This window comes from Coregonus lavaretus (genome assembly GCF_964263955.1).
Source record: "Coregonus lavaretus genome assembly, contig: SUPER_35_unloc_2, whole genome shotgun sequence".
NCBI lineage: Eukaryota > Metazoa > Chordata > Actinopteri > Salmoniformes > Salmonidae > Coregonus > Coregonus lavaretus.
This window is the reverse complement of record NW_028167180.1, coordinates 2,653,442-2,677,016: the sequence shown is the minus strand read 5'-3', so window position 1 is coordinate 2,677,016 and position 23,575 is coordinate 2,653,442. Positions and strand designations below refer to the sequence as shown.

At 45.5% G+C, this 23,575-nt stretch overlaps 1 protein-coding gene across 1 annotated transcript in view; it reads left to right on the top strand.

Moving 5' to 3' along the window:
- The window catches only part of LOC311110216 (uncharacterized protein), a gene marked incomplete at both ends in the record, with an annotated part of 48,039 nt that overhangs the window by 3,712 nt on the left and 20,752 nt on the right, over nucleotides 1-23,575 (top strand). The window contains 17 exons of the mRNA XM_084188755.1: nucleotides 1,183-1,314; nucleotides 1,408-1,594; nucleotides 3,563-3,732; nucleotides 3,882-3,994; nucleotides 4,133-4,249; nucleotides 4,492-4,680; nucleotides 5,175-5,307; nucleotides 5,793-5,945; nucleotides 7,434-7,526; nucleotides 7,975-8,243; nucleotides 8,577-8,710; nucleotides 8,973-9,132; nucleotides 11,307-11,579; nucleotides 13,996-14,040; nucleotides 14,372-14,505; nucleotides 14,768-14,927; nucleotides 17,283-17,659. Of these exons, the coding sequence (XP_084044881.1) occupies nucleotides 1,183-1,314; nucleotides 1,408-1,594; nucleotides 3,563-3,732; nucleotides 3,882-3,994; nucleotides 4,133-4,249; nucleotides 4,492-4,680; nucleotides 5,175-5,307; nucleotides 5,793-5,945; nucleotides 7,434-7,526; nucleotides 7,975-8,243; nucleotides 8,577-8,710; nucleotides 8,973-9,132; nucleotides 11,307-11,579; nucleotides 13,996-14,040; nucleotides 14,372-14,505; nucleotides 14,768-14,927; nucleotides 17,283-17,659 (2,839 nt within the window). The remainder of the gene's footprint in view (nucleotides 1-1,182; nucleotides 1,315-1,407; nucleotides 1,595-3,562; nucleotides 3,733-3,881; nucleotides 3,995-4,132; nucleotides 4,250-4,491; nucleotides 4,681-5,174; nucleotides 5,308-5,792; nucleotides 5,946-7,433; nucleotides 7,527-7,974; nucleotides 8,244-8,576; nucleotides 8,711-8,972; nucleotides 9,133-11,306; nucleotides 11,580-13,995; nucleotides 14,041-14,371; nucleotides 14,506-14,767; nucleotides 14,928-17,282; nucleotides 17,660-23,575) is intronic.

Below are 23,575 nucleotides of genomic sequence, written 5' to 3'. Positions count from 1 at the left end.
ATTCTGCAGTGATACGCCATCACATCTGGTTTGGGCTTAGTGGGACTATCATTTGTATTTCAACAGGACAATGACCCAAAACACCTCCAGGCTGTGTAAGGGCTATTTTACCAAGAAGCAGAGTGATGGAGTGCTGCTTCAGATGACCTGGCCTCCACAATCCCCCAACCTCAACCCAATTGAGATGGTTTGGGATGAGTCGGACAGCAGAGTGAAGGAAAAGCAGTCAACAAGTGCTCAGCATATGTGGGAACTCCTTCAAGACTGTTGGAAAAGCATTCCAGGTGAAGCTGGTTGAGGGAATGCCAAGAGTGTGCAAAGCTGTCATCAAGGCAAAGGGTGGCTATTTGAAGAATCTCAAATATAGAATATATTTGTTTAACACTTTTTTGGTTACTACATGATTCCATATGCGTTATTTCATAGTTTTGAAGTCTTCACTATTATTCTACAATGTAGAAAATAGTCAAAGTAAAGAAAAACCCTTGAATGAGTAGGTGTGTCCAAAGTTTTGACTGGTACTGTATCTATTATTTTGAATGATAGACAGTGAACAAAATGATATAATACATTGTATAAATCAATAAAAACAAAGGCTATTAAAATACCTATTTTGTTGCTAGTATAATATGCGTCCCTCAATTTGTTGTCGTTGGTGTCACCACCTTGACAATCTCTGATGACAAAGATATTCAAGGACCTTGAGCATTCACTCCATGTGGCAAATTATTATTGGGCAGGAGTCTATATTAAAGAACATGATTAGCTAATCGTACCCTTTTATCAACTGATTCCATAGTTAACTTGGTGTTGCTCAATCCAATGTGTCACTTGCTGTTAGTCAATTTAAATGAAGGGAAATAACACTGTGAGCAAAATCATTAATCATATCACTGGTAAATCATTTTTAAAGATTTGAGCATTTGTGGCATCCATTTCAGAAAATCCTAATTTACCTAAATGTCTCATTGGTGTTACCATCATTGGTGTTACCACTGCTACAGGTGGCACAGTGTTATTATAATGGTAAAAATGATTTAACGTTATTAAGCTGCCATATAAGTTGATTTAGAATGGTAACATGCATTTATATCAATAACAATATATAGATAAACAAATATATTTTTTTAATGCCATCGTAATTCAAGAACGACTCTTAAACGTTGTGTTTTGGTTCTGTAGATGTCAACACCCCGACCTGCAGGGACTGTGCCAATGGGGGGTTCTGTTCAAACTCCATCCTGCCAAACATCCTTAATGAGAAGAAACTCACCTCTGGGTACATGGGGATCTTCTCCTCAGCTAAGCCTAAAGGTACAAACACATACACATACACATAGACACACACACACTACCCTCCCCACATACCCACACACTCCACGTACAACATCACCTCTCTTCCCACAGGTAAGTGTAGTCATGGCGGTGCAGCTGACCTGACCAGCTCGGAGGTTCCTCGTGGAGGCATCAGCAAGGACGAGCGTCGCTCCGACAACATGGCCCTGCACACTGCCGCTATCACCGTGGCAACGACCGCCACCCTCCAGCTGCTGGACGACATCCGGGGAGCTGCCGGTGACAACGACTACCTACGGTACGGAGAGGGGTAGAGGGGGTGAAGGGGAGGAGAGGGTAGGGGGGGTGAAGGGGAGGAGAGGGGTAGAGGGGGTGAAGGGGAGAAGAGGGGTAGAGGGGGTGAAGGGGAGGAGAGGGTAGAGGGGGTGAAGGGGAGGAGAGGGTAGAGGGGGTGAAGGGGAGGAGAGGGTAGAGGGGGTGAAGGGGAGGAGAGGAGAGAGGGGTGAAGGGGAGGAGAGGGTAGAGGGGGTGAAGGGGAGGAGAGGGTAGAGGGGGTGAAGGGGAGGATAGGGTAGAGGGGGTGAAGGGGAGGAGAGGGGTAGAGGGGGTGAAGGGGAGGAGAGGGTAGAGGGGGTGAAGGGGAGGAGAGGGGGTGAAGGGGAGGAGTGGATAGAGGGGGTGAAGGGGAGGAGAGGGGTAGAGGGGGTGAAGGGGAGGAGTGGATAGAGGGGGTGAAGGGGAGGAGAGGGGTAGAGGGGGTGAAGGGGAGGAGAGGGGAGAGGGGGTGAAGGGGAGGAGAGGGGTAGAGGGGGTGAAGGGGAGGAGAGGGTAGAGGGGGTGAAGGGGAGGAGAGGATAGAGGGGGTGAAGGGGAGGAGAGGGTAGAGGGGGTGAAGGGGAGGAGAGGGTAGAGGGGGTGAAGGGGAGGAGAGGGGAGAGGGGTGAAGGGGAGGAGAGGGTAGAGGGGGTGAAGGGGAGGAGAGGGTAGAGGGGGTGAAGGGGAGGATAGGGTAGAGGGGGTGAAGGGGAGGAGAGGGGTAGAGGGGGTGAAGGGGAGGAGAGGGTAGAGGGTAGAGGGGGTGAAGGGGAGGAGAGGGTAGAGGGGGTGAAGGGGAGTAAAGGGGTAGAGGGGGGGAAGGGGAGGAGAGGGTAGAGGGGGTGAAGGGGAGGAGAGGGTAGAGGGGGTGAAGGGGAGGAGAGGGTAGAGGGGGTGAAGGGGAGGAGAGGGGAGAGGGGGTGAAGGGGAGTAAAGGGGTAGAGGGGGGGAAGGGGAGGAGAGGGTAGAGGGGGTGAAGGGGAGTAAAGGGGTAGAGGGGGGGAAGGGGAGGAGAGGGTAGAGGGGGTGAAGGGGGAGAGAGGTTAAAGGGGGTGAAGGGGAGGAGAGGATAGAGGGGGTGAAGGGGAGGAGTGGAGTAGAGGGGGTGAAGTGGAGGAGAGGGTGGAGTGGGTGAAAGGGAGGAGAGGGTAGAGGGGGTGAAGGGAAGGATAGGGTAGAGGGGGTGAAGGGGAGGAGAGGGTAGAGGGGGTGAAGGGAAGGATAGGGTAGAGGGGGTGAAGGGAAGGAGAGGGTAGAGGGGGTAAAGGGGAGGAGAGGGGTAAAGGTGGTGAAGGGGAGGAGAGGGGTAGAGGGGGTGAAGGGGAGGAGAGGGGTAGAGGGGGTGAAGGGGAGGAGAGGGGTAGAGGGGGTGAAGGGGAGGAGAGGGGTAGAGGGGGTGAAGGGGAGGAGAGGGTAGAGGGGGGAAGGGGAGGAGAGGGGTAGGGGGGGGAAGGGGAGGAGAGGGTGGAGGGGGTGAAAGGGAGGAGAGGGGTAGAGGGGGTGAAGGGGAGGAGAGGGGGTGAAGGGGGTGAAGGGGAGGAGAGGGGTAGAGGGGGTGAAGGGGAGGAGAGGGTAGAGGGGGTGAAGGGGGAGAGGGTAGAGGGGGTGAAGGGGAGGAGAGGGGTAAAGGGGGTGAAGGGGAGGAGAGGGGTAAAGGGGGTGAAGGGGAGGAGAGGGTAGAGGGGGTGAAGGGGAGGAGAGGGTAGAGGGGGTGAAGGGGAAGAGAGGGTAGAGGGGGTGAAGGGGGAGAGGGTAGAGGGGGTGAAGGGGAGGAGAGGGTAGAGGGGGTGAAGGGGGAGAGGGTAGAGGGGGTGAAGAGGAGGAGAGGGTAGAGGGGGTGAAGGGGAGGAGAGGGTAGAGGGGGTGAAGGGGAGGAGAAGGGGGGAAGAGGGAATTACCCATGTTGAAGTTACTCACACTCTCTCTCTTTATCTCTCTCTCTCTCCCACAGCTTCATGGGCATAGCGCGTTCATCAGTGGTTGCTTTTGTGATCGACACCACAGGGAGCATGAAGGATGACATCCTTGAAGCCAAGAGAGTCGTCAATGAGATCATCGACAGCAAGAAGGGAACGCAGGATGAGCCCTCCCAGTACATCCTGGTCCCATTCAACGACCCAGGTTAGGCTGGCTTTACACTCCACCAAGCATTATCCTCAGCAAAATCTCACTGACAACTCTGGCATTCCCCCGAAATGCCTGTGCGATTTATGGTTAAGTCAGGAAGTGGTTAGTGATCAGTGTGTGTGTGTGTGTGTGTGTGTTTGTAGCGTTCGGACCCCTGATAAGAACGACAAACCCTGATGTTATGAAAAGAGAGATCGCTAAACTCAAGGCTGATGGAGGCGGAGACCTCCCTGAGATGTGCCTGTCAGGGCTACAGGTACAGTGATTGACATGGCTATCTTCCAATCAGGTTTAGGATATAATCCCAATCTCTGTAGTGCACCTAACAGTAAGTAAAGACTCTAAGCTCTCTCTCTCTCTCTCTCTCTCTCTCTCTCTCTCTCTCTCTCTCCAGTTGGCGCTGACCGGTGCCCCTGCGTCGTCCCACATCTATGTTTTCACAGATGCCGTTGCCAAGGACATTGCGTTGAAGGACACCATCGTGGCCCTGATCAGGAGCACCAAGTCAACCGTGAGCAATTCCTCAAACACTTCCTGTTTTAGAAGAAACCATTTCCTGCATTTCAAGATCTTATTCATTAGGGCACACAGTAGCAAAACGCAGCAAAATGTTTTGCAACGGCAAACGAAAACAATAAATTCTTATTGGACAAGTTTGGGTAGTCCCTCCATGTTTTCTTCCATTTGGTGCCTAATGAATACGACCAGGCAAACCACCCGACCTCTCTCAAACACAGCTATGTCTCTCTCCAGGTGTCTTTCTTCATGACTGGTGATGGTGCTGGTGCTAGAAGGAGGAGGCGTGGGTTAGAGTCCAGGGCAGCTACATTCGAGACCTACAAGGACATGGCGGTGGCGTCTGGTGGTCAGGCCATTGGAGTCACCAAGGAAAACCTGCCCCAGGCCACTGACATCATCATCGACTCCTCCACCTCCGCTCTGGTGAGTCAACGATGGTGGCCATTTTGTTTTGGATCAGTAGTTGATTTAAAATCATTCAAAACTTGATCAATAAAAAAAAACACCTGTGCTTTATAAATAATGCATTTTAGAAATGCCTAGGAGTTATACCCCTGAAAGGGGGAAATATATAAATAAATCACATGGAGATGTAGCTTTGGCTTCAAGTCACTTGCACCCCTATATTAATTCCTAGGTATCACAAATCAATCTCAGATCAGACATCAAGAGCACACAGGTCGTATAATCAACATTTAGATAAATGAATAGCATATTACTTGCTGGTACACATTATGATTCTGTATTATTATTTCGTTATTTTTAAGGCACTTTTAATTCTGTCACATAGGCATAATTGTTATTTCTATGGTTATTAAATCCTCCACATTACATCAACACAGCAATATACAGTACATCACATCTTCTTTCTATCTGTTTCTTCCTCTCTCATTCTGTCTGTTTCTCCTCCTCCTCAGGTGACAGTCCTACAGCGAGCGAGGAACCCAGGCAAAGCTGAGACATTCTCCTTCCTGCTGGACGAGTCTCTGAACAACATCACCATCTACATCACCGGAAAGGCCCTCACCTTCACCCTGAAGAACCCTTCAGGTAAGAACCTCAAACACCTACACACTGATCTAAGGTCAGTTTTCAGGTAAAGGTTCACCTAACTGAATAGGATGACATTTCCCCTAAACACTGATCTAAGGTCAGTTTTCAGGTAAAGGGTCACCTAACTGAATAGGATGACATTTCCCCTAGACACTGATCTAAGGTCAGTTTTCAGGTAAAGGTTCACCTTACTGAATAGGATGACATTTCTCAATGGTTACTGTTGACATTTTAGTAATTTTAGCAGACGCTCTTATCCAGAGCGACTTACAGTTAGTGAGTGCATATATTTTTCATACTGCCCCCCGTGGGAAAAGAACCCACAACCCTGGTGTTGCAAGCGCCATGCTCTACCAACGGACATGTTTGAGTATGCAGCTAGCCTGATGTTTTTATGGCACAATGCACGTTTCAACAACGTATTATGAACCAGTTACAGCCCAATGACAGTATATTTGACTGTATCCTCCTCGCCATTACAGGTGTGACCCAGAAACAGAACGAGGCCAATGGTAAACTGGGGACCGTCCAGACGGTGGGCAACCTCTACCGGGTCCGTCTGGCCTCCAACAAACAGACAGGATTATGGGAAATCAGCATGAACTCCAACCAGCCTTACACACTGAAGGTCACGGGTGAGTTTCCACAGAGATACCCCTGTTCTATTTAGTTATGTGTGTAATGCTCATGTTTACCACTAGAAGGCAGCCATGATACATACAAAGCCCAGACCTGGGTTTAAATTATCAAATCAAATCAAATGTGTCACATTTAATCACATGCACCGAATACAACAGGTGTAGGTAGACCTTACAGTGAAATGCTTACTTATGAGCCCTTAACCAACAATTCAGAGTTTTAAAAAGTAAGTAAAAAAAGTAAGAAAAAAACTGGTACCGAGGCAATGTGCAGGGGTTCAGGTTAGTCAAGGTAATTGAGTAATATGTACATGTAGGTAGGGGTAAGGTGACTATGCATACATAAACAGAGTAGCAGCAGTGTATTTTTGAAATCTGTACCATTTGAAATACTTAAAAATACTATTTAAATCGATTTCAACTTTGAACACAGGTCTGAAATAACCATATAGAGAAGGGAGAGAATACAGCTCTCACTCCCTGGAAGACGTGGGTAATGAGGACTTCCTGGTTACGGTAGCCGAGGTCCCTGCGGGGAGTTTGTGGTGCTGTTAAAGGGACAGATGTAGTCTCCTCCACTGTGTGTGCATCCTGGTCTCATAGACTAGACATATCATAGTAAACGTAAATCCGGGACAGTCAGATCACTATGATACGTTACGTTTGGTATGGTTACATAAGACAGAAGGTTTCTTAAGGCAAAAACAAAAGGAGAATGGATGGTTGGTCGTGGTTGACGGGAGGGTGTATAACACAAACGTGTAGCATCCTAAAGTTTGTGGGTTCGTAACTCATCACAAACAATTTTAGCAACTTTGCAACTACTTACTACTTTTTAGCTACTTTGCAACTACTTAGCTAACTCTTCCCCTAACCTCAACACGTTTAGCTAACTCTTCCTCTAACCTCAACACGTTTAGCTAACTCTTCCCCTAACCCTAACCTTAACCATTTTAGCTAACTCTTCCTTTAACCTTAATCCTTTTAGCTAAAGCTTCCCCTTACCCTAACCTTAACACTTTTAGCTAACTCTTCCCCTAACCTCAACACGTTTAGCTAACTCTTCCCCTAACCTTAACCCTTTTAGCTAACGCTTCCCCTAACCCGAACCTTAACCCTTTTAGCTAACTCTTTCCCTAACCTTAACCCTTTTAGCTAACTCTTTCCCTAACCTTAACTCTTTTAGCAAACGCTTCCCCTAACCCGAACCTTAACCCTTTTAGCTACTCTTTCCCAAACCTTAACCCTTTTAAAATCATGTAAAAAGATGTCAAAAAAGTATTTGAATCCAGGTCTGGCAGAGCCATAAAGAGAAGGGAGACAATACAGCCCTGACTCTGTGTGTATGTGTGTGTGTGTGTGTGTGTGTGTGTGTGTGTGTGTGTGTGTGTGTGTGTGTGTGTGTGTGTGCGTGCGTGCGTGTGTGTGTGTGTGTGTGTGTGTGTGTGTGTGTGTGTGTGTGTCTCTCTGTCTGTCTGTCTCCAGGTCAGAGTACCATTGCCTTCATTTATGACTTTGTGGAGACCTTCGAGGGACCTCACCCAGGATACGCCCTCATCTCTGGCCGTCCAAAAGCAGGTAAACACAACATCATCTTAAAATCATTATCCTATCAAGCAGGTAATCTGTTGATCACAATTAAACTAAGGCGACATCATCTACATGAATGCAGATGCCACTTCATTAAAGCCGTTAGATACAGTTTATCATTGCGCACGTCGTTTTTCTGACTGGCGACAGGTTTTGCACTCATCGCTGCATTCTCTATCACAAAGTAGGCTGGCCCTCTTTGATGTTGCGTAGGTCGAAACAATGCATTCTGTTCATTTATAAAGCCTACTTAATCAAAGTCATAAAAAGCCATGAATTGTCATTTGTAAAAATGTATCTGAACCTAGAACAGTTACATAGCCACACCCTTCAAGAGGATGTTCTTCCTCTATTTCTCTCCTTACCCCTACACTCCTCCTCCTCTCTCTCTCACTCTCTTTCCCTCCGTTGCTCCTCTCCGCTCTCCTCCTCCCAGGTATGCCTGCCATGCTGTTGGTATCAGTGTTGGGCAGAAAGGGCCCAGCCTCTTTCAAGGTGGCCGACGTCGCCTTGGTGACAGCGTCAGGGTCAGTGGTCGTAGGCGGGGCCCTGGAAGACATGGGCAACGGGGACTTCCTGGTTACTGTAACCAAGGTCCCTGCGGGGGAGTTTGTGGTGCTGTTGAACGGGACAGACGTGGTTTCCTCCACCATGTTCCAGAGACAGTCCACCACTCAGATGTCCATCTCCAAGGTTACCATCAAGGTAAGTGATGATGACACACTTCCTGTTTACATTGAAAAACGGCTTTCATTTGTAAATCATGAAGGAGCCTATATTGCATATTGGGATAGAGTTCGAAAATAACCACGGTCATAGACATTCATAGATAATATCATAAAGAAAAATGTGCCTGACCATTACTCTCTAAACATGTAGTACTGTGGGCCCTACTTACAAATGACAACATGGACTTTCTAAACACAGACATGTGTCAGTCCCTGTAAATGGGCCAACAAACAAACTGCACATGTTCAAAAGTGGAACTCACAACAACTCCTCAACAATTACTCTTCCTTCTTCTTCTTGTCTTCTCAGGCCGTGGTGGACAGAAGCATGGAGCCTGGTAAAGCCTTCAGCCTTCCCTTCACCGTCATGACCGACGCCACTGGAGGCACCTACAAAATCAGTGCCAGAAACGACAGAGACTTCAAGATGAACGTCCCCAGCAGGTAGGGATCAGGCCTGGAATATCCTGAGACTGGTCCCAGATCTGTTTGTACCGTCTTGCCAACTCCTATGGCCATTGTCACGTGGCACATTGACCATAGGAATTGGCAATTTAAGCACAAACAAATCTGGGACCAGGTTATCTGGTCAAAATTAGCTTCTTCTCTGCTGGCAAAATGACTCAACATTACTAAATATTGTCCTCTCTTGGCATCATTTGTATTGACAAATAATGCTAACCCATTGCTGATGCTAACTTAACAGCATCACTGTGGCCACCGGAGGAAACACCACAGGGGAACTGACCATCACGGTGCCCGCCAACACACCCTCAGGAACGGACGTCACCCTGACCATCGAGGCAGTGGCCCCCGGGGCGGTCGACTCCAACTACGCCGTCCTGCGCCTCTCTGTTGTCACCAAGGTAACTGCAGAGATACAGAGATAGATATCAATATATAATACTGAACAAAAACAAACGCAACATATAACAATTCCAAAGAGCTACAGTTCATATAAGGGAATCAGTCAATTTAAATAAATCATTAGGCCCTAATCTATGGATTTCACATGACTGGGAATACAGATATGCATCTGTTGGTCACGGATACCTTTAAAAAAAAGTAGGGGTGTGGATCAGAAAACCAGTCATATCTGGTGTGACCACCATTTGCCTCATGCAGCGCGACACATCTCCTTCGCATAGAGTTGATTAGGCTGTTGATTGTGGCCTGTGGAATGTTTTCCCACTCCTCTTCAATGGCTGTGCGAAGTTGCTGGATTTTGGCGGGAACTGGAACACGCTGTCGTACACGTCGATCCAGAGCATCCCAAACAAGCTCAATGGGTGACATGTGTGGTGAGTATGCAGCCCATGGAAGAACTGGGACATTTTCAGCTTCCAGGAATTGTGTAGAGATCCTTGTGACATGAGGCTGTGCATAATCATGCTGAAACATGAGGTGATGGTGGCGGATGAATGGGACGCCAATGGTAGATAAATTAACTTTAAATTCTCTGGTAACAGCTCTGGTGGACATTCCTGCAGTCAGCATGCCAATTGCACAGTCCCTCAAAACTTGAGACATCTGTGGCATTGTGTTGTGTGTCAAAACTGCGTATTTTAGAGAGGCCATTTATTGTCCCCAGCGCAAGATGCACCTGTGAAATGATCATGCTGTTTAATCAGCTTCTTGATATGCCACACCTGTCAGGTGGATGGATTATCTTGGCAAAGGAGAAATGCTTACTAAGAGGGATGCTTTTTGTGCCTATTTCTGGGATCTTTTATTTCAGCTCATGAAACATGGGACCAACACTTTACATGTTGCGTTTATATTTTTGTTCATTATAGAACCCTGTGTGTGCATTCTAATGTGACATCACAATGGGTGTAGAAATGTAAGACAGTAGAGCTATAGATAAAGATACACTAGAGAGCTGAGAGGCCTTTGTGGGCTGTCTCCACTATATGGTCTGTCTCCACTATATGGTCTGTCTCCACTATATGGGCTGTCTCCACTATATGGTCTGTCTCCACTATATGGGCTGTCTCCACTATATGGGCTGTCTCCACTATATGGGCTGTCTCCACTATATGGGCTGTCCCACTATATGGGCTGTCTCTACTATATGGGCTGTCTCCACTATATGGTCTGTCTCCACTATATGGTCTGTCTCCACTATATGGTCTGTCTCCACTATATGGGCTGTCTCAACTATATGGTCTGTCTCCACTATATGGGCTGTCTCCACTATATGGGCTGTCTCCACTATATGGGCTGTCTCCACTATATGGGCTGTCCCACTATATGGGCTGTCTCTACTATATGGGCTGTCTCCACTATATGGTCTGTCTCCACTATATGGTCTGTCTCCACTATATGGTCTGTCTCCACTATATGGGCTGTCTCCACTATATGGGCTGTCTCCACTATATGGTCTGTCTCCACTATATGGGCTGTCTCCACTATATGGTCTGTCTCCACTATATGGGCTGTCTCCACTATATGGGCTGTCTCCACTATATGGGCTGTCCCACTATATGGGCTGTCTCTACTATATGGGCTGTCTCCACTATATGGTCTGTCTCCACTATATGGTCTGTCTCCACTATATGGTCTGTCTCCACTATATGGGCTGTCTCAACTATATGGTCTGTCTCCACTATATGGGCTGTCTCACTATATGGGCTGTCTCTACTATATGGTCTGTCTCCACTATATGGTCCGTCTCCACTATATGGTCCGTCTCCACTATATGGTCCGTCTCCACTATATGGTCCGTCTCCACTATATGGGCTGTCTCCACTATATGGGCTGTCTCCACTATATGGTCTGTCTCCACTATATGGGCCGTCTCCACTATATGGTCTGTCTCCACTATATGGTCTGTCTCCACTATATGGTCCGTCTCCACTACATCGTCTGTCTCCACTATATGGGCTGTCTCCACTATATGGTCCGTCTCCACTATATGGTCTGTCTCCACTGTATGGGCTGTCTCCACTTCTAAATAGCCTCCTTTCCTCATCTTTTCTCCATCATCATCATGATCACGGTCTCTCTCTCTCTCTCTCTCTCTCTTCCCCCCCTTCAGGTGACAGATTTCACCCCTCCCCAGTGCGAGGTGGTCAGCTTCTCGTCGGACGACTGCCCCGCTGACCCAGCAGCCTGCAGCTCCGCCTTCTGGCAGCTCTCTGCCAATCTGACCGACGGCGTCAACGGCACCGGTATTGCCAGTCTCACACACCGGCAGGGCGTGGGCAGCCTCACCCACACTGACCTGAATCAGACGGTTGTCGCGGCAGCGTTCAACGCTTCGTGCTGCTCTCTGACAGTGGAGCTGGTGGCGGTGGACAAGGCAATGAACGTGGGCACCTGTCTGTTTTCCATAGTGCGCAACGCGGGACCGCCTTCCCTCGCTCTGTCCCTCCCTCTGTGGTTGTGTCTGCTGGTCTCTGCCCGCTTCACTACGTCTCTCAGAGACCTACTTATTTGATCTAATGCTGCGTGAATAATAATATGCCATTTAGCAGACGCTTTTATCCAAAGCGACTTACAGTCGTGCGTGCATAATTTTTTTTGTATGGGTGGTCCCGGGGATCGAACCCACTACCTTGGCGTTACAAGCGCCGTGCTCTACCAGCTGAGCTACAGATAACCAAGTGGGAAGGTGGAAATGACCAGTTGAGAAGTTGTAAATACACGTTGGATGCATTCATGTGCTTTGAACTTGTTGAGAAACGTAGATTGGATATTGGTCAACAAGCTACTTCAACCATAAACTAAAAGTACAGCTATCACGCTTTTAAACGAATTATGTTCAAAAAATATTTTAATAGAATGCTTTTTATAAATAATGTTTTGTTGTTGCATTTAACTGCTGAACATGCTGTTATTTAGTTAATTTCCTTAGTAGGTGATGTCAGAGGTCAGCATGTGGGAGAAGTTGTAGCTCAGGGATGATAGACTAGTTATTACCAGTTGGAGGGGCGTTCAAGTGGATTTTCCTATGTGGTAAATACCACCTTCCCACTTGGTTATGATAAAAGGGTAAGGCTCATGTATTGACTGTCTGCCCGAAACTGCTTCTTAAAGTTAAAGGTTACGTTCCAGGCCAACTAAGATTTATGTTTAATTTTTGTTTCATAATGTGAGTCTCCAGTTACATCTCTGTCATGAATAAAAAGCTCTGCTTTCCTACTGTGAGAGTAACTCATGTTATTTGTTTAGTTATAATACGGAGGTAGTTTAGTAGCCATGTGAAACCTGCCTGATCTCACGATAGCTCACATTCAGTTTCACTTCAAGTATTAAACAAAACAGCCGTCAGTCTGCTTGACTAGGCTAGTAGTTATTCATTTGTAAACATTTCTAAAAACATAATTCCACTTTGACATTATGACATATTGTGTGTAGGCCTGTGACACAAAATATAAACTTAAACTATTTTAAATTCAGGTTGTAACACAACAAAATCAAGGGGTGTGAGTACTTCCTGAAGTAGGATTCAATAGGCTGGCTTTGTTGGATACATTTTACAAATTAATTAAAACTGAAAAGCTGAAATCTCTTGAGTCAATAAGTGTACAATTACAATTCCCATCAGAAAGTGTAGCTGTACTCCGAATTGTCCCATTATCCCAACTGTTACACCGAGAAGAATGAACAACTGCTAGTTTAAGTAAACTGTTGTTTATGTCCTCATGTTACCTAGCAGTAGCAACAGCAGCCATTATGGAATGAACAACAAGAGCCGGGGTTGCCATGTCCGTGGATTTCCTGAAAATTGTAGAAGGTCGTGTCAAAGTGGAATTCTGTTTTTGGAAATTTTTCAAATTAAATACAACTGACAAGCTGAAATCTCTTGAGTCAATAAGTATTCAATCCCTTTAATATGGCAACCCTAAATACATTCAGGAGTAAAATGTTGCTTAACACACAGTGAAGAGTTCCTTAAACAGCAGTGCAGAGAAAGTACCTACAAGAGGCCTTTCTCACAGATCCAGTACTCTCCATGGCCTGATGACCTGTAAGGTACCACCACCATTAGGCTCTCCACTCATCCAATAGCTGCAGTAGAAACAACAGAGTTAGACTGGTCACTCTCTCAGAACCTAGAGTATGAACAACACAGAGAATCAGTCCTACTCCTTACACTGTGGTCAGTGTTATCAGAGCAGTAGTCTCTTACCTTGGGGTGGTCAGTGTTATTATAGAGCAGTAGTCTCTTACCTTGGGGTGGTCAGTATTATTATAGAGCAGTAGTCTCTTACCTTGGGGTGGTCAGTGTTATTATAGAGCAGTAGTCTCTTACCTTGGGGTGGTCAGTGTTATTAGAGCAGTAGTCTCTTACCTTGGGGTGTTCAGTGTTATTAAAGCAGTAGTATCTTACCTTGGAGTGTTCAGTGTTATTAGATCAGTAGTCTCTTACCTTGGGGTGGTCAGTGTTATTAGAGCAGTAGTCTCTTACCTTGGGGTGGTCAGTGTTATTAGAGCAGTAGTCTCTTACCTTGGGGTGTTCAGTGTTATTAAAGCAGTAGTCTCTTACCTTGGGGTGTTCAGTGTTATTAGAGCAGTAGTCTCTTACCTTGGGGTGGTCAGTGTTATTAGAGCAGTAGTCTCTTACCTTGGGGTGGTCAGTGTTATTATAGAGCAGTAGTCTCTTACCTTGGGGTGTTCAGTGTTATTAGAGCAGTAGTTTCTTACCTTGGGGTGGTCAGTGTTATTATAGATTTGTGGTGCTGTTGAACGGGACAGACGTGGTTTCCTCCACCATGTTCCAGAGACAGTCCACCACTCAGATGTCCATCTCCAAGGTTACCATCAAGGTAAGTGATGATGACACACTTCCTGTTTACATTGAAAAACGGCTTTCATTTGTAAATCATGAAGGAGCCTATATTGCATATTGGGATAGAGTTAAAAAATAACCACGGTCATAGACATTCATAGATAATATCATAAAGAAAAATGTGCCTGACCATTACTTTCTAAACATGTAGTACTGTGGGCCCTACTTACAAATGACAACATGGACATTCTAAACACAGTTGTGTCAGTCCCTGTAAATGGGCCAACAAACAAACTGCACATGTTCAAAAGTGGAACTCACAACAACTCCTCAACAATTATTCTTCCTTCTTCTTCTTGTCTTCTCAGGCCGTGGTGGACAGAAGCATGGAGCCTGGTAAAGCCTTCAGCCTTCCCTTCACCGTCATGACCGACGCCACTGGAGGCACCTACAAAATCAGTGCCAGAAACGACAGAGACTTCAAGATGAACGTCCCCAGCAGGTAGGGATCAGGCCTGGAATATCCTGAGACTGGTCCCAGATCTGTTTGTACCGTCTTGCCAACTCCTATGGCCATTGTCACGTGGCACATTGACCATAGGAATTGGCAATTTAAGCACAAACAAATCTGGGACCAGGTTATCTGGTCAAAATTAGCTTCTTCTCTGCTGGCAAAATGACTCAACATTACTAAATATTGTCCTCTCTTGGCATCATTTGTATTGACAAATAATGCTAACCCATTGCTGATGCTAACTTAACAGCATCACTGTGGCCACCGGAGGAAACACCACAGGGGAACTGACCATCACGGTGCCCGCCAACACACCCTCAGGAACGGACGTCACCCTGACCATCGAGGCAGTGGCCCCCGGGGCGGTCGACTCCAACTACGCCGTCCTGCGCCTCTCTGTTGTCACCAAGGTAACTGCAGAGATACAGAGATAGATATCAATATATTATACTGAACAAAAACAAACGCAACATATAACAATTCCAAAGAGCTACAGTTCATATAAGGGAATCTGTAAATTTATATAAATCATTAGGCCCTAATCTATGGATTTCACATGATTGGGAATACAGATATGCATCTGTTGGTCACGGATACCTTTAAAAAAAAGTAGGGGTATGGATCAGAAAACCAGTAATATCTGGTGTGACCACCATTTGCCTCATGCAGCGCAACACATCTCCTTCGCATAGAGTTGATTAGGCTGTTGATTGTGGCCTGTGGAATGTTTTCCCACTCCTCTTCAATGGCTGTGCGAAGTTGCTGGATATTGGCGGGAACTGGAACACGCTGTCGTACACGTCGATCCAGAGCATCCCAAACAAGCTCAATGAGTGACATGTGTGGTGAGTATGCAGCCCATGGAAGAACTGGGACATTTTCAGCTTCCAGGAATTGTGTAGAGATCCTTGTGACATGAGGCTGTGCATTATCATGCTGAAACATGAGGTGATGGTGGCGGATGAATGGGACGCCAATGGTAGATAAATTAACATTAAATTCTCTGGTAACAGCTCTGGTGGACATTCCTGCAGTCAGCATGCCAATTGCACAGTCCCTCAAAACTTGAGACATCTGTGGCATTGTGTTGTGTGTCAAAACTGCGTATTTTAGAGAGGCCATTTATTGTCCCCAGCGCAAGATGCACCTGTGTAATGATCATGCTGTTTAATAAGCTTCTTGATATGCCACACCTGTCAGGTGGATGGATTATCTTGGCAAAGGAGAAATGCTTACTAAGAGGGATGCTTTTTGTGGCTATTTCTGGGATCTTTTATTTCAGCTCATGAAACATGGGACCAACACTTTACATGTTGCGTTTATATTTTTGTTCAGTATAGAACCCTGTGTGTGCATTCTAATGTGACATCACAATGGGTGTAGAAATGTAAGACAGTAGAGCTATAGATAAAGATACACTAGAGAGCTGAGATGCCTTTGTGGGCTGTCTCCACTATATGGTCTGTATCCACTATATGGTCTATCTCCACTATATGGGCTGTCTCCACTATATGGGATGTCTCCACTATATGGGCTGTCCCACTATATGGGCTGTCTCCACTATATGGTCCGTCTCCACTATATGGTCTGTCTCCACTATATGGTTTGTCTCCACTATATGGTCTGTCTCCACTATGTGGTCTGTCTCCACTATATGGTCCGTCTCCACTATATGGGCTGTCTCCACTATATGGTCCGTCTCCACTATATGGGCTGTCTCCACTATATGGTCCGTCTCCACTATATGGTCTGTCTCCACTATATGGTCTGTCTCCACTATACGGTCTGTCTCCACTATATGGTCTGTCTCCACTATATGGTCTGTCCCCACTATATGGTCCGTCTCCACTATATGGTCTGTCTCCACTATATGGTCTGTCTCCACTATATGGGCTGTCTCCACTAAATGGTCCATCTCCACTATATGGGCTGTCTCCACTATATGGTCCTTCTCCACTATATTGTCTGTCTCCACTATATGGTCCGTCTCCACTATATGGGCTGTCTCCACTATATGGGCTGTCTCCACTATATGGTCTGTCTCCACTACATGGTCTCTCTCCACTATATGGTCTGTCTCCACTATATGGGCTGTCTCCACTATATGGGCTGTCCCACTATATGGGCTGTCTCTACTATATGGTCTGTCTCCACTATATGGTCTGTCTCCACTATATGGTCTGTCTCCACTATATGGGCTGTCTCCATTATATGGTCTGTCTCCACTATATGGTATGTCTCCACTATATGGGCTGTCTCCACTATATGGTATGTCTCCACTATGTGGTCTGTCTCCACTATATGGTCTGTCTCCACTATATGGTCTGTCTCCACTATATGGGCCGTCTCCACTATATGGTCCCTCTCCACTATATGGTCTGTCTCCACTATATGGTCTGTCTCCACTATATGGGCTGTCTCCACTTTATGGTCTGTCTCCACTATATGGGCTGTCTCCACTATATGGGCTGTCTCCACTATATGGTCTGTCTCCACTATATGGGCCGTCTCCACTATATGGTCTGTCTCCACTATATGGTCCGTCTCCACTATATGGTCTGTCTCCATTACATGGTCTGTCTCCACTAAATGGGCTGTCTCCACTATATGGGCTGTCTCCACTATATGGTCCGTCTCCACTATATGGTCTGTCTCCACTGTATGGGCTGTCTCCACTTCTAAATAGCCTCCTTTCCTCATCTTTTCTCCATCATCATCATGATCACGGTCTCTCTCTCTCTCTCTCTCTCTTTCCCCCCCTTCAGGTGACAGATTTCACCCCTCCCCAGTGCGAGGTGGTCAGCTTCTCGTCGGACGACTGCCCCGCTGACCCAGCAGCCTGCAGCTCCGCCTTCTGGCAGCTCTCTGCCAATCTGACCGACGGCGTCAACGGCACCGGTATTGCCAGTCTCACACACCGGCAGGGCGTGGGCAGCCTCACCCACACGGACCTGAATCAGACGGTTGTCGCGGCAGCGTTCAACGCTTCGTGCTGCTCTCTGACAGTGGAGCTGGTGGCGGTGGACAAGGCTATGAACGTGGGCACCTGTCTGTTTTCCATAGTCCGCAACGCGGGACCGCCCTCCCTCGCTCTGTCCCTCCCTCTGTGGTTGTGTCTGCTGGTCTCTGCCCGCTTCACTACGTCTCTCAGAGACCTACTTATTTGATCTAATGCTGCGTGAATAACCAAGTGGGAAGGTGGAAATGACCAGTTGAGAAGTTTTAAATACACGTTGGATGCATTCATGTGCTTTGAACTTGTTGAGAAACGTAGATTGGATATTGGTCAACAAGCTACTTCAACCATAAACTAAAAGTACAGCTATCACGCTTTTAAACGAATTATGTTCAAAAAATATTTTAATAGAATGCTTTTTATAAATAATGTTTTGTTGTTGCATTTAACTGCTGAACATGCTGTTATTGAGTTAATTTCCTTAGTAGGTGATGTCAGAGGTCAGCATGTGGGAGAAGTTGTTGCTCAGGGATGATAGACTAGTTATTACCAGTTGGAGGGGCGTTCAAGTGGATTTTCCTATGTGGTAAATACCACCTTCCCACTTGGTTATGAAAAAAGGGTAAGGCTCATGTATTGACTGTCTGCCCGAAACTGCTTCTTAAAGTTAAAGGTTACGTTCCAGGCCAACTATATCGCAGACGTTGCATTGCATCAATGAATGCTTTGCGTGACACATCATCGACAGCGCAATTGTGCCTAAAATATGTTAAACACCTCTCCATGTGTTGTGAGATCTATGAGGCATCAGCAAAGTAGTCAGCCTGGAACATGGCCAAAGCCACCATTTAAATTAATGTCCCTTTAAAAAGTGCCAACAGTACTCTCTCTCTATGCACTTTATCAACATGTTATTTGCACTGTAAGATTGATGTTTAATTTTTGTTTCATAATGTGAGTCTCCAGTTACATCTCTGTCATGAATAAAAAGCTCTGCTTTCCTACTGTGTGAGTAACTCATGTTATTTGTTTAGTTATAATACGGAGGTAGTTTAGTAGCCATGTGAAACCTGCCTGATCTCACGATAGCTCACATTCAGTTTCACTTCAAGTATTAAACAAAACAGCCGTTAGTCTGCTTGACTAGGCTAGTAGTTATTCATTTGTAAACATTTCTAAAAACATAATTCCACTTTGACATTATGACATATTGTGTGTAGGCCTGTGACACAAAATATAAACTTAAACTATTTTAAATTCAGGTTGTAACAGAACAAAATGTAGAAAAAGTCAAGGGGTGTGAGTACTTCCTGAAGTAGGATTCAATAGGCTGGCTTTGTTGGATACATTTTACAAATTAATTTAAACTGAAAAGCTGAAATCTCTTGAGTCAATAAGTGTACAATTACAATTCCCATCAGAAAGTGTAGCTGTACTCCGAATTGTCCCATTATCCCAACTGTTACACCGAGAAGAATGAAGAACTGCTAGTTTAAGTAAACTGTTGTTTATGTCCTCATGTTACCTAGCAGTAGCAACAGCAGCCATTATGGAATGAACAACAAGAGCCGGGGTTGCCATGTCCGTGGATTTCCTGAAAATTGTAGAAGGTCGTGTCAAAGTGGAATTCTGTTTTTGGAAATTTTACAAATTAATTACAACTGACAAGCTGAAATCTCTTGAGTCAATAAGTATTCAATCCCTTTGATATCGCAACCCTAAATACAGTGAGGGAAAAAAGTATTTGATCCCCTGCTGATTTTGTACGGTTGCCCACTGACAAAGACATGATCAGTCTATAATGTTAATGGTAGGTTTATTTGAACAGTGAGAGACAGAATAACAACAAAAAAATCCAGAAAAACGCATGTCAAGAATGTTATAAATTGATTTGCATTTTAATGAGGGAAATAAGTATTTGACCCCTCTGCAAAACATGACAGAACTTGGTGGCAAAACCCTTGTTGGCAATCACAGAGGTCAGACGTTTCTTGTAGTTGGCCATCAGGTTTGCACACATCTCAGGAGGGATTTTGTCCCACTCCTCTTTGCAGATCTTCTCCAAGTCATTAAGGTTTCGAGGCTGACATTTGGCAACTCGAACCTTCAGCTCCCTCCACATATTTTCTATGGGATTAAGGTCTGGAGACTGGCTAGCCCACTCCAGGACCTTAATGTGCTTCTTCTTGAGCCACTCCTTTGTTGCCTTGGCCGTGTGTTTTGGGTCATTGTCATGCTGGAAAATCCATCCACGACCCATTTTCAATGCCCTGGCTGAGGGAAGGAGGTTCTCACCCAAGATTTGACGGTACATGGCCCCGTCCATCGTCCCTTTGATGCGGTGAAGTTGTCCTGTCCCCTTAGCAGAAAAACACCCCCAAAGCATAATGTTTCCACCTCCATGTTTGACGGTGGGGATGGTGTTCTTGGGGTCATAGGCAGCATTCCTCCTCCTCCAAACACGGCGAATTAAGTTGATGCCAAAGAGCTCCATTTTGGTCTCATCTGACCACAACACTTTCACCCAGTTCTCCTCTGAATCATTCAGATGTTCATTGGCAAACTTCAGACAGGCCTGTATATGTGCTTTCTTGAGCAGGGGGACCTTGCGGGCGCTGCAGGATTTCAGTCCTTCACGGCGTAGTGTGTTACCAATTGTTTTTTTGGTGACTATGGTCCCAGCTGCCTTGAGATCCATGACAAGATCCTCCCGTGTAGTTCTGGGCTGATTCCTCACCGTTCTCATGATCATTGAAACTCCACGAGGTGAGATCTTGCATGGAGCCCCAGGCCGAGGGAGATTGACAGTTATTTTGTGTTTCTTCCATTTGCGAATAATCGCACCAACTGTTGTCACCTTCTCACCAAGCTGCTTGGCGATGGTCTTGTAGCCCATTCCAGCCCTGTGTAGGTCTACAATCTTGTCCCTGACATCCTTGGAGAGCTCTTTGGTCTTGGCCATGGTGGAGAGTTTGGAATCTGATTGATTGATTGCTTCTGTGGACAGGTGTCTTTTATACAGGTAACAAGCTGAGATTAGGAGCACTCCCTTTAAGAGTGTGCTCCTAATCTCAGCTCGTTACCTCTATAAAAGACACCTGGGAACCAGAAATCTTTCTGATTGAGAGGGGGTCAAATACTTATTTCCCTCATTAAAATGCAAATCAATTTATAACATTTTTGACAAGTGTTTTTCTGGATTTCTTTGTTGTTATTCTGTCTCTCACTGTTCAAATAAACCTACCATTAAAATTATAGACTGATCATTTCTTTGTCAGTGGGCAAACGTACAAAATCAGCAGGGGATCAAATATTTTTTTCCCTCACTGTACATTCAGGAGTAAAATTTTGCTTAACACACAGTGAAGAGTTCCTTAAACAGCAGTGCAGAGAAAGTACCTACAAGAGGCCTTTCTCACAGATCCAGTACTCTCCATGGCCTGATGACCTGGAAGGTACCACCACAATTAGGATCTCCACTCCTCCAATAGCTGCAGTAGAAACAACAGAGTTAGACTGGCCACTCTCTCAGAACCTAGAATATGAACAAGACAGGGAATCAGTCCTACTCCTTACACTGTGGTCAGTGTTATCAGAGCAGTAGTCTCTTACCTTGGGGTGGTCAGTGTTATTATAGAGCAGTAGTCTCTTACCTTGGGGTGGTCAGTGTTATTAGAGCAGTAGTCTCTTACCTTGGGGTGGTCAGTGTTATTAGAGCAGTAGTCTCTTACTTTGGTGTGGTCAGTGTTATTATAGAGCAGTTGTCTCTTACCTTGGGATGGTTAGTGATATTATAGAGCAGTAGTCTCTTACCTTGGGGTGGTCAGTGATATTAGAGCAGTAGTCTCTTACCTTGGGGTGGTCAGTGTTATTAGAGCAGTAGTCTCTTACTTTGGGGTGGTCAGTGTTATTATAGAGCAGTTGTCTCTTACCTTGGGGTGGTCAGTGATATTATAGAGCAGTAGTCTCTTACCTTGGGGTGGTCAGTGATATTAGAGCAGTAGTCTCTTACCTTGGGGTGGTCAGTGTTATTATAGAGCAGTAGTCTCTTACCTTGGGGTGGTCAGTGATATTATAGAGCAGTAGTCTCTTACCTTGGGGTGGTCAGTGTTATCAGAGCAGTAGTCTCTTACCTTGGGGTGGTCAGTGTTATTAGAGCAGGAGTCTCTTACCTTGTGGTGGTCAGTGTTATTAGAGCAGTAGTCTCTTAACTTGGGGTGGTCAGTGGGGTGCGGTCCACCCATTTCCAGGTCCCCTCAGTAACAGAGTCAATCAGATCAATCCAGACATAACTGACTGTTTTAAGCCCATTGATAAATGTATGTTGTCATGACAGAAAACAACATTGTTAATATAGTCTCCACTTCTATTCTCTCTCTATCTATTCTCTCCCCTCCCTGTCTCTCTCTCTCCTCCCCTCCCCTCCCGCTCTCACCTGTTCCTCTCTGCTGTTTATGATCACCAGGTCTGCTAATCTTTCCAGACAGTCCTGTTTGCTCCCCTCCAGGTGTTAGTTTCAATAGAGGAAGTAACAGCTGCAGCACAGGAGGTTGGTGGCACCTTAATTGGGGAGGACGGGCTTGTGGTAATGGCTGGAGTGGAATGGGTGGAATTGGAGCAAATACATCAAACACATCGTTTCATTCCATTCGCTCTGTTCCAGTCCTTATTATGAGCCGTCCTCCCCTCAGCAGCCTCCACTGAGCTGCAATGAAAGTTCTGCCAGCCGTTGGGACAGGGTTGTGTTACAAGATGAATAAATGAATTGCCTTCAACTTATCACACTGTACACTTAATGAAAGAATACAGACTGTGTGTGATTAACACTCTAGAGTCGATTGACCTACCGGTGTGTCAATCTAAGTTACATAACAAAAGAATCCACATAAAAAATCTGTCAGTTTAAATACATGTAAAAAATGAAATGTTACCTGATCTTTCTTATATCTCTCAGATATAGGACAGACACTTCAGAAGAAACTTCCTTTTGAATTTCTTTTAGAGGGGGGAATATCTGTTGTTCCATGTAGTGAGTCTGTTATTTAATGCGTTTGTATGGGCTAATAGCAGTAAGACCAAATAAATGTTTTTATCAAATCATTTTTACATATTTTTGGGGTATACTTCAAGGGGTCTTCAAATTCAAAATAAAAATAGCAAAATAATCCTTGCTATGACTTCTAGGCAGAGTTCCAAAAAAAACGCCATATCTCAGACGGCCCATCTTAATCTTTTATTTTTATTGGCCAGTCTGAGATGTGGCTTTTTCTTTGGAATTCTGCCTAGAAGGTCACCATCCCGGAGTCGCCTCTTCACTGTTGATGTTGAGACTGGTGTTTTGCGGGTACTATTTAATGAAGCTGCCAGTTGAGGACCTGTGAGGCGTCTGTTTCTCAAACTAGACACTCTAATGTATTTGTCCTATTGCTCAGTTGTGCACTGGGGCCTCCCACTCCTCTTTCTATTCTGGTTAGAGCCAGTTTGAGCTGTTCTGTGAAGGGAGTACACAGCGTTGTACGAGATCTTCAGTTTCTTGGCAATTTCTCGCATGTAATAGCCTTCATTTCTCAGAATAAGAATAGACTGACGAGTTTCAGAAGAAGTTCTTTGTTTTGGGCCATTTTGAGCCTGTAATCGAACCCACAATTGCTGATGCTCCAGATACTCAACTAGTCTCAAGAAGGCCAGTTTTATTGCTTCTTTAATCAGCACAACAGTTTTCAGCTGTGCTAACATTATTGCAGAAGGGTTTTCTAATGATCAATTAGCCTTTTAAAATGATAAACTTGGATTAGCAAACACAACGTGCCATTGGAACACAGGACTGATGGTTGCTGATAATGCCTATGTAGATATTCCATAAAAAATCAGCCATTTCCAGCTACAATAGCCATTTACAACATTAACAATGTCTATACTGTATTTCTGATCAATTTGATGTTATTTTAGTGGACAAAAATAAATACATCTTTTGAAAACAAGTACATTTCTAAGTGACCCCAAACTTTTAAACGGTAGTGTATGTCGCCACAAGGTTAGCTGCGCAAGACTGTGTGTGTGTGTGTGTGTGTGTGTGTGTGTGTGTGTGTGTGTGTGTGTGTG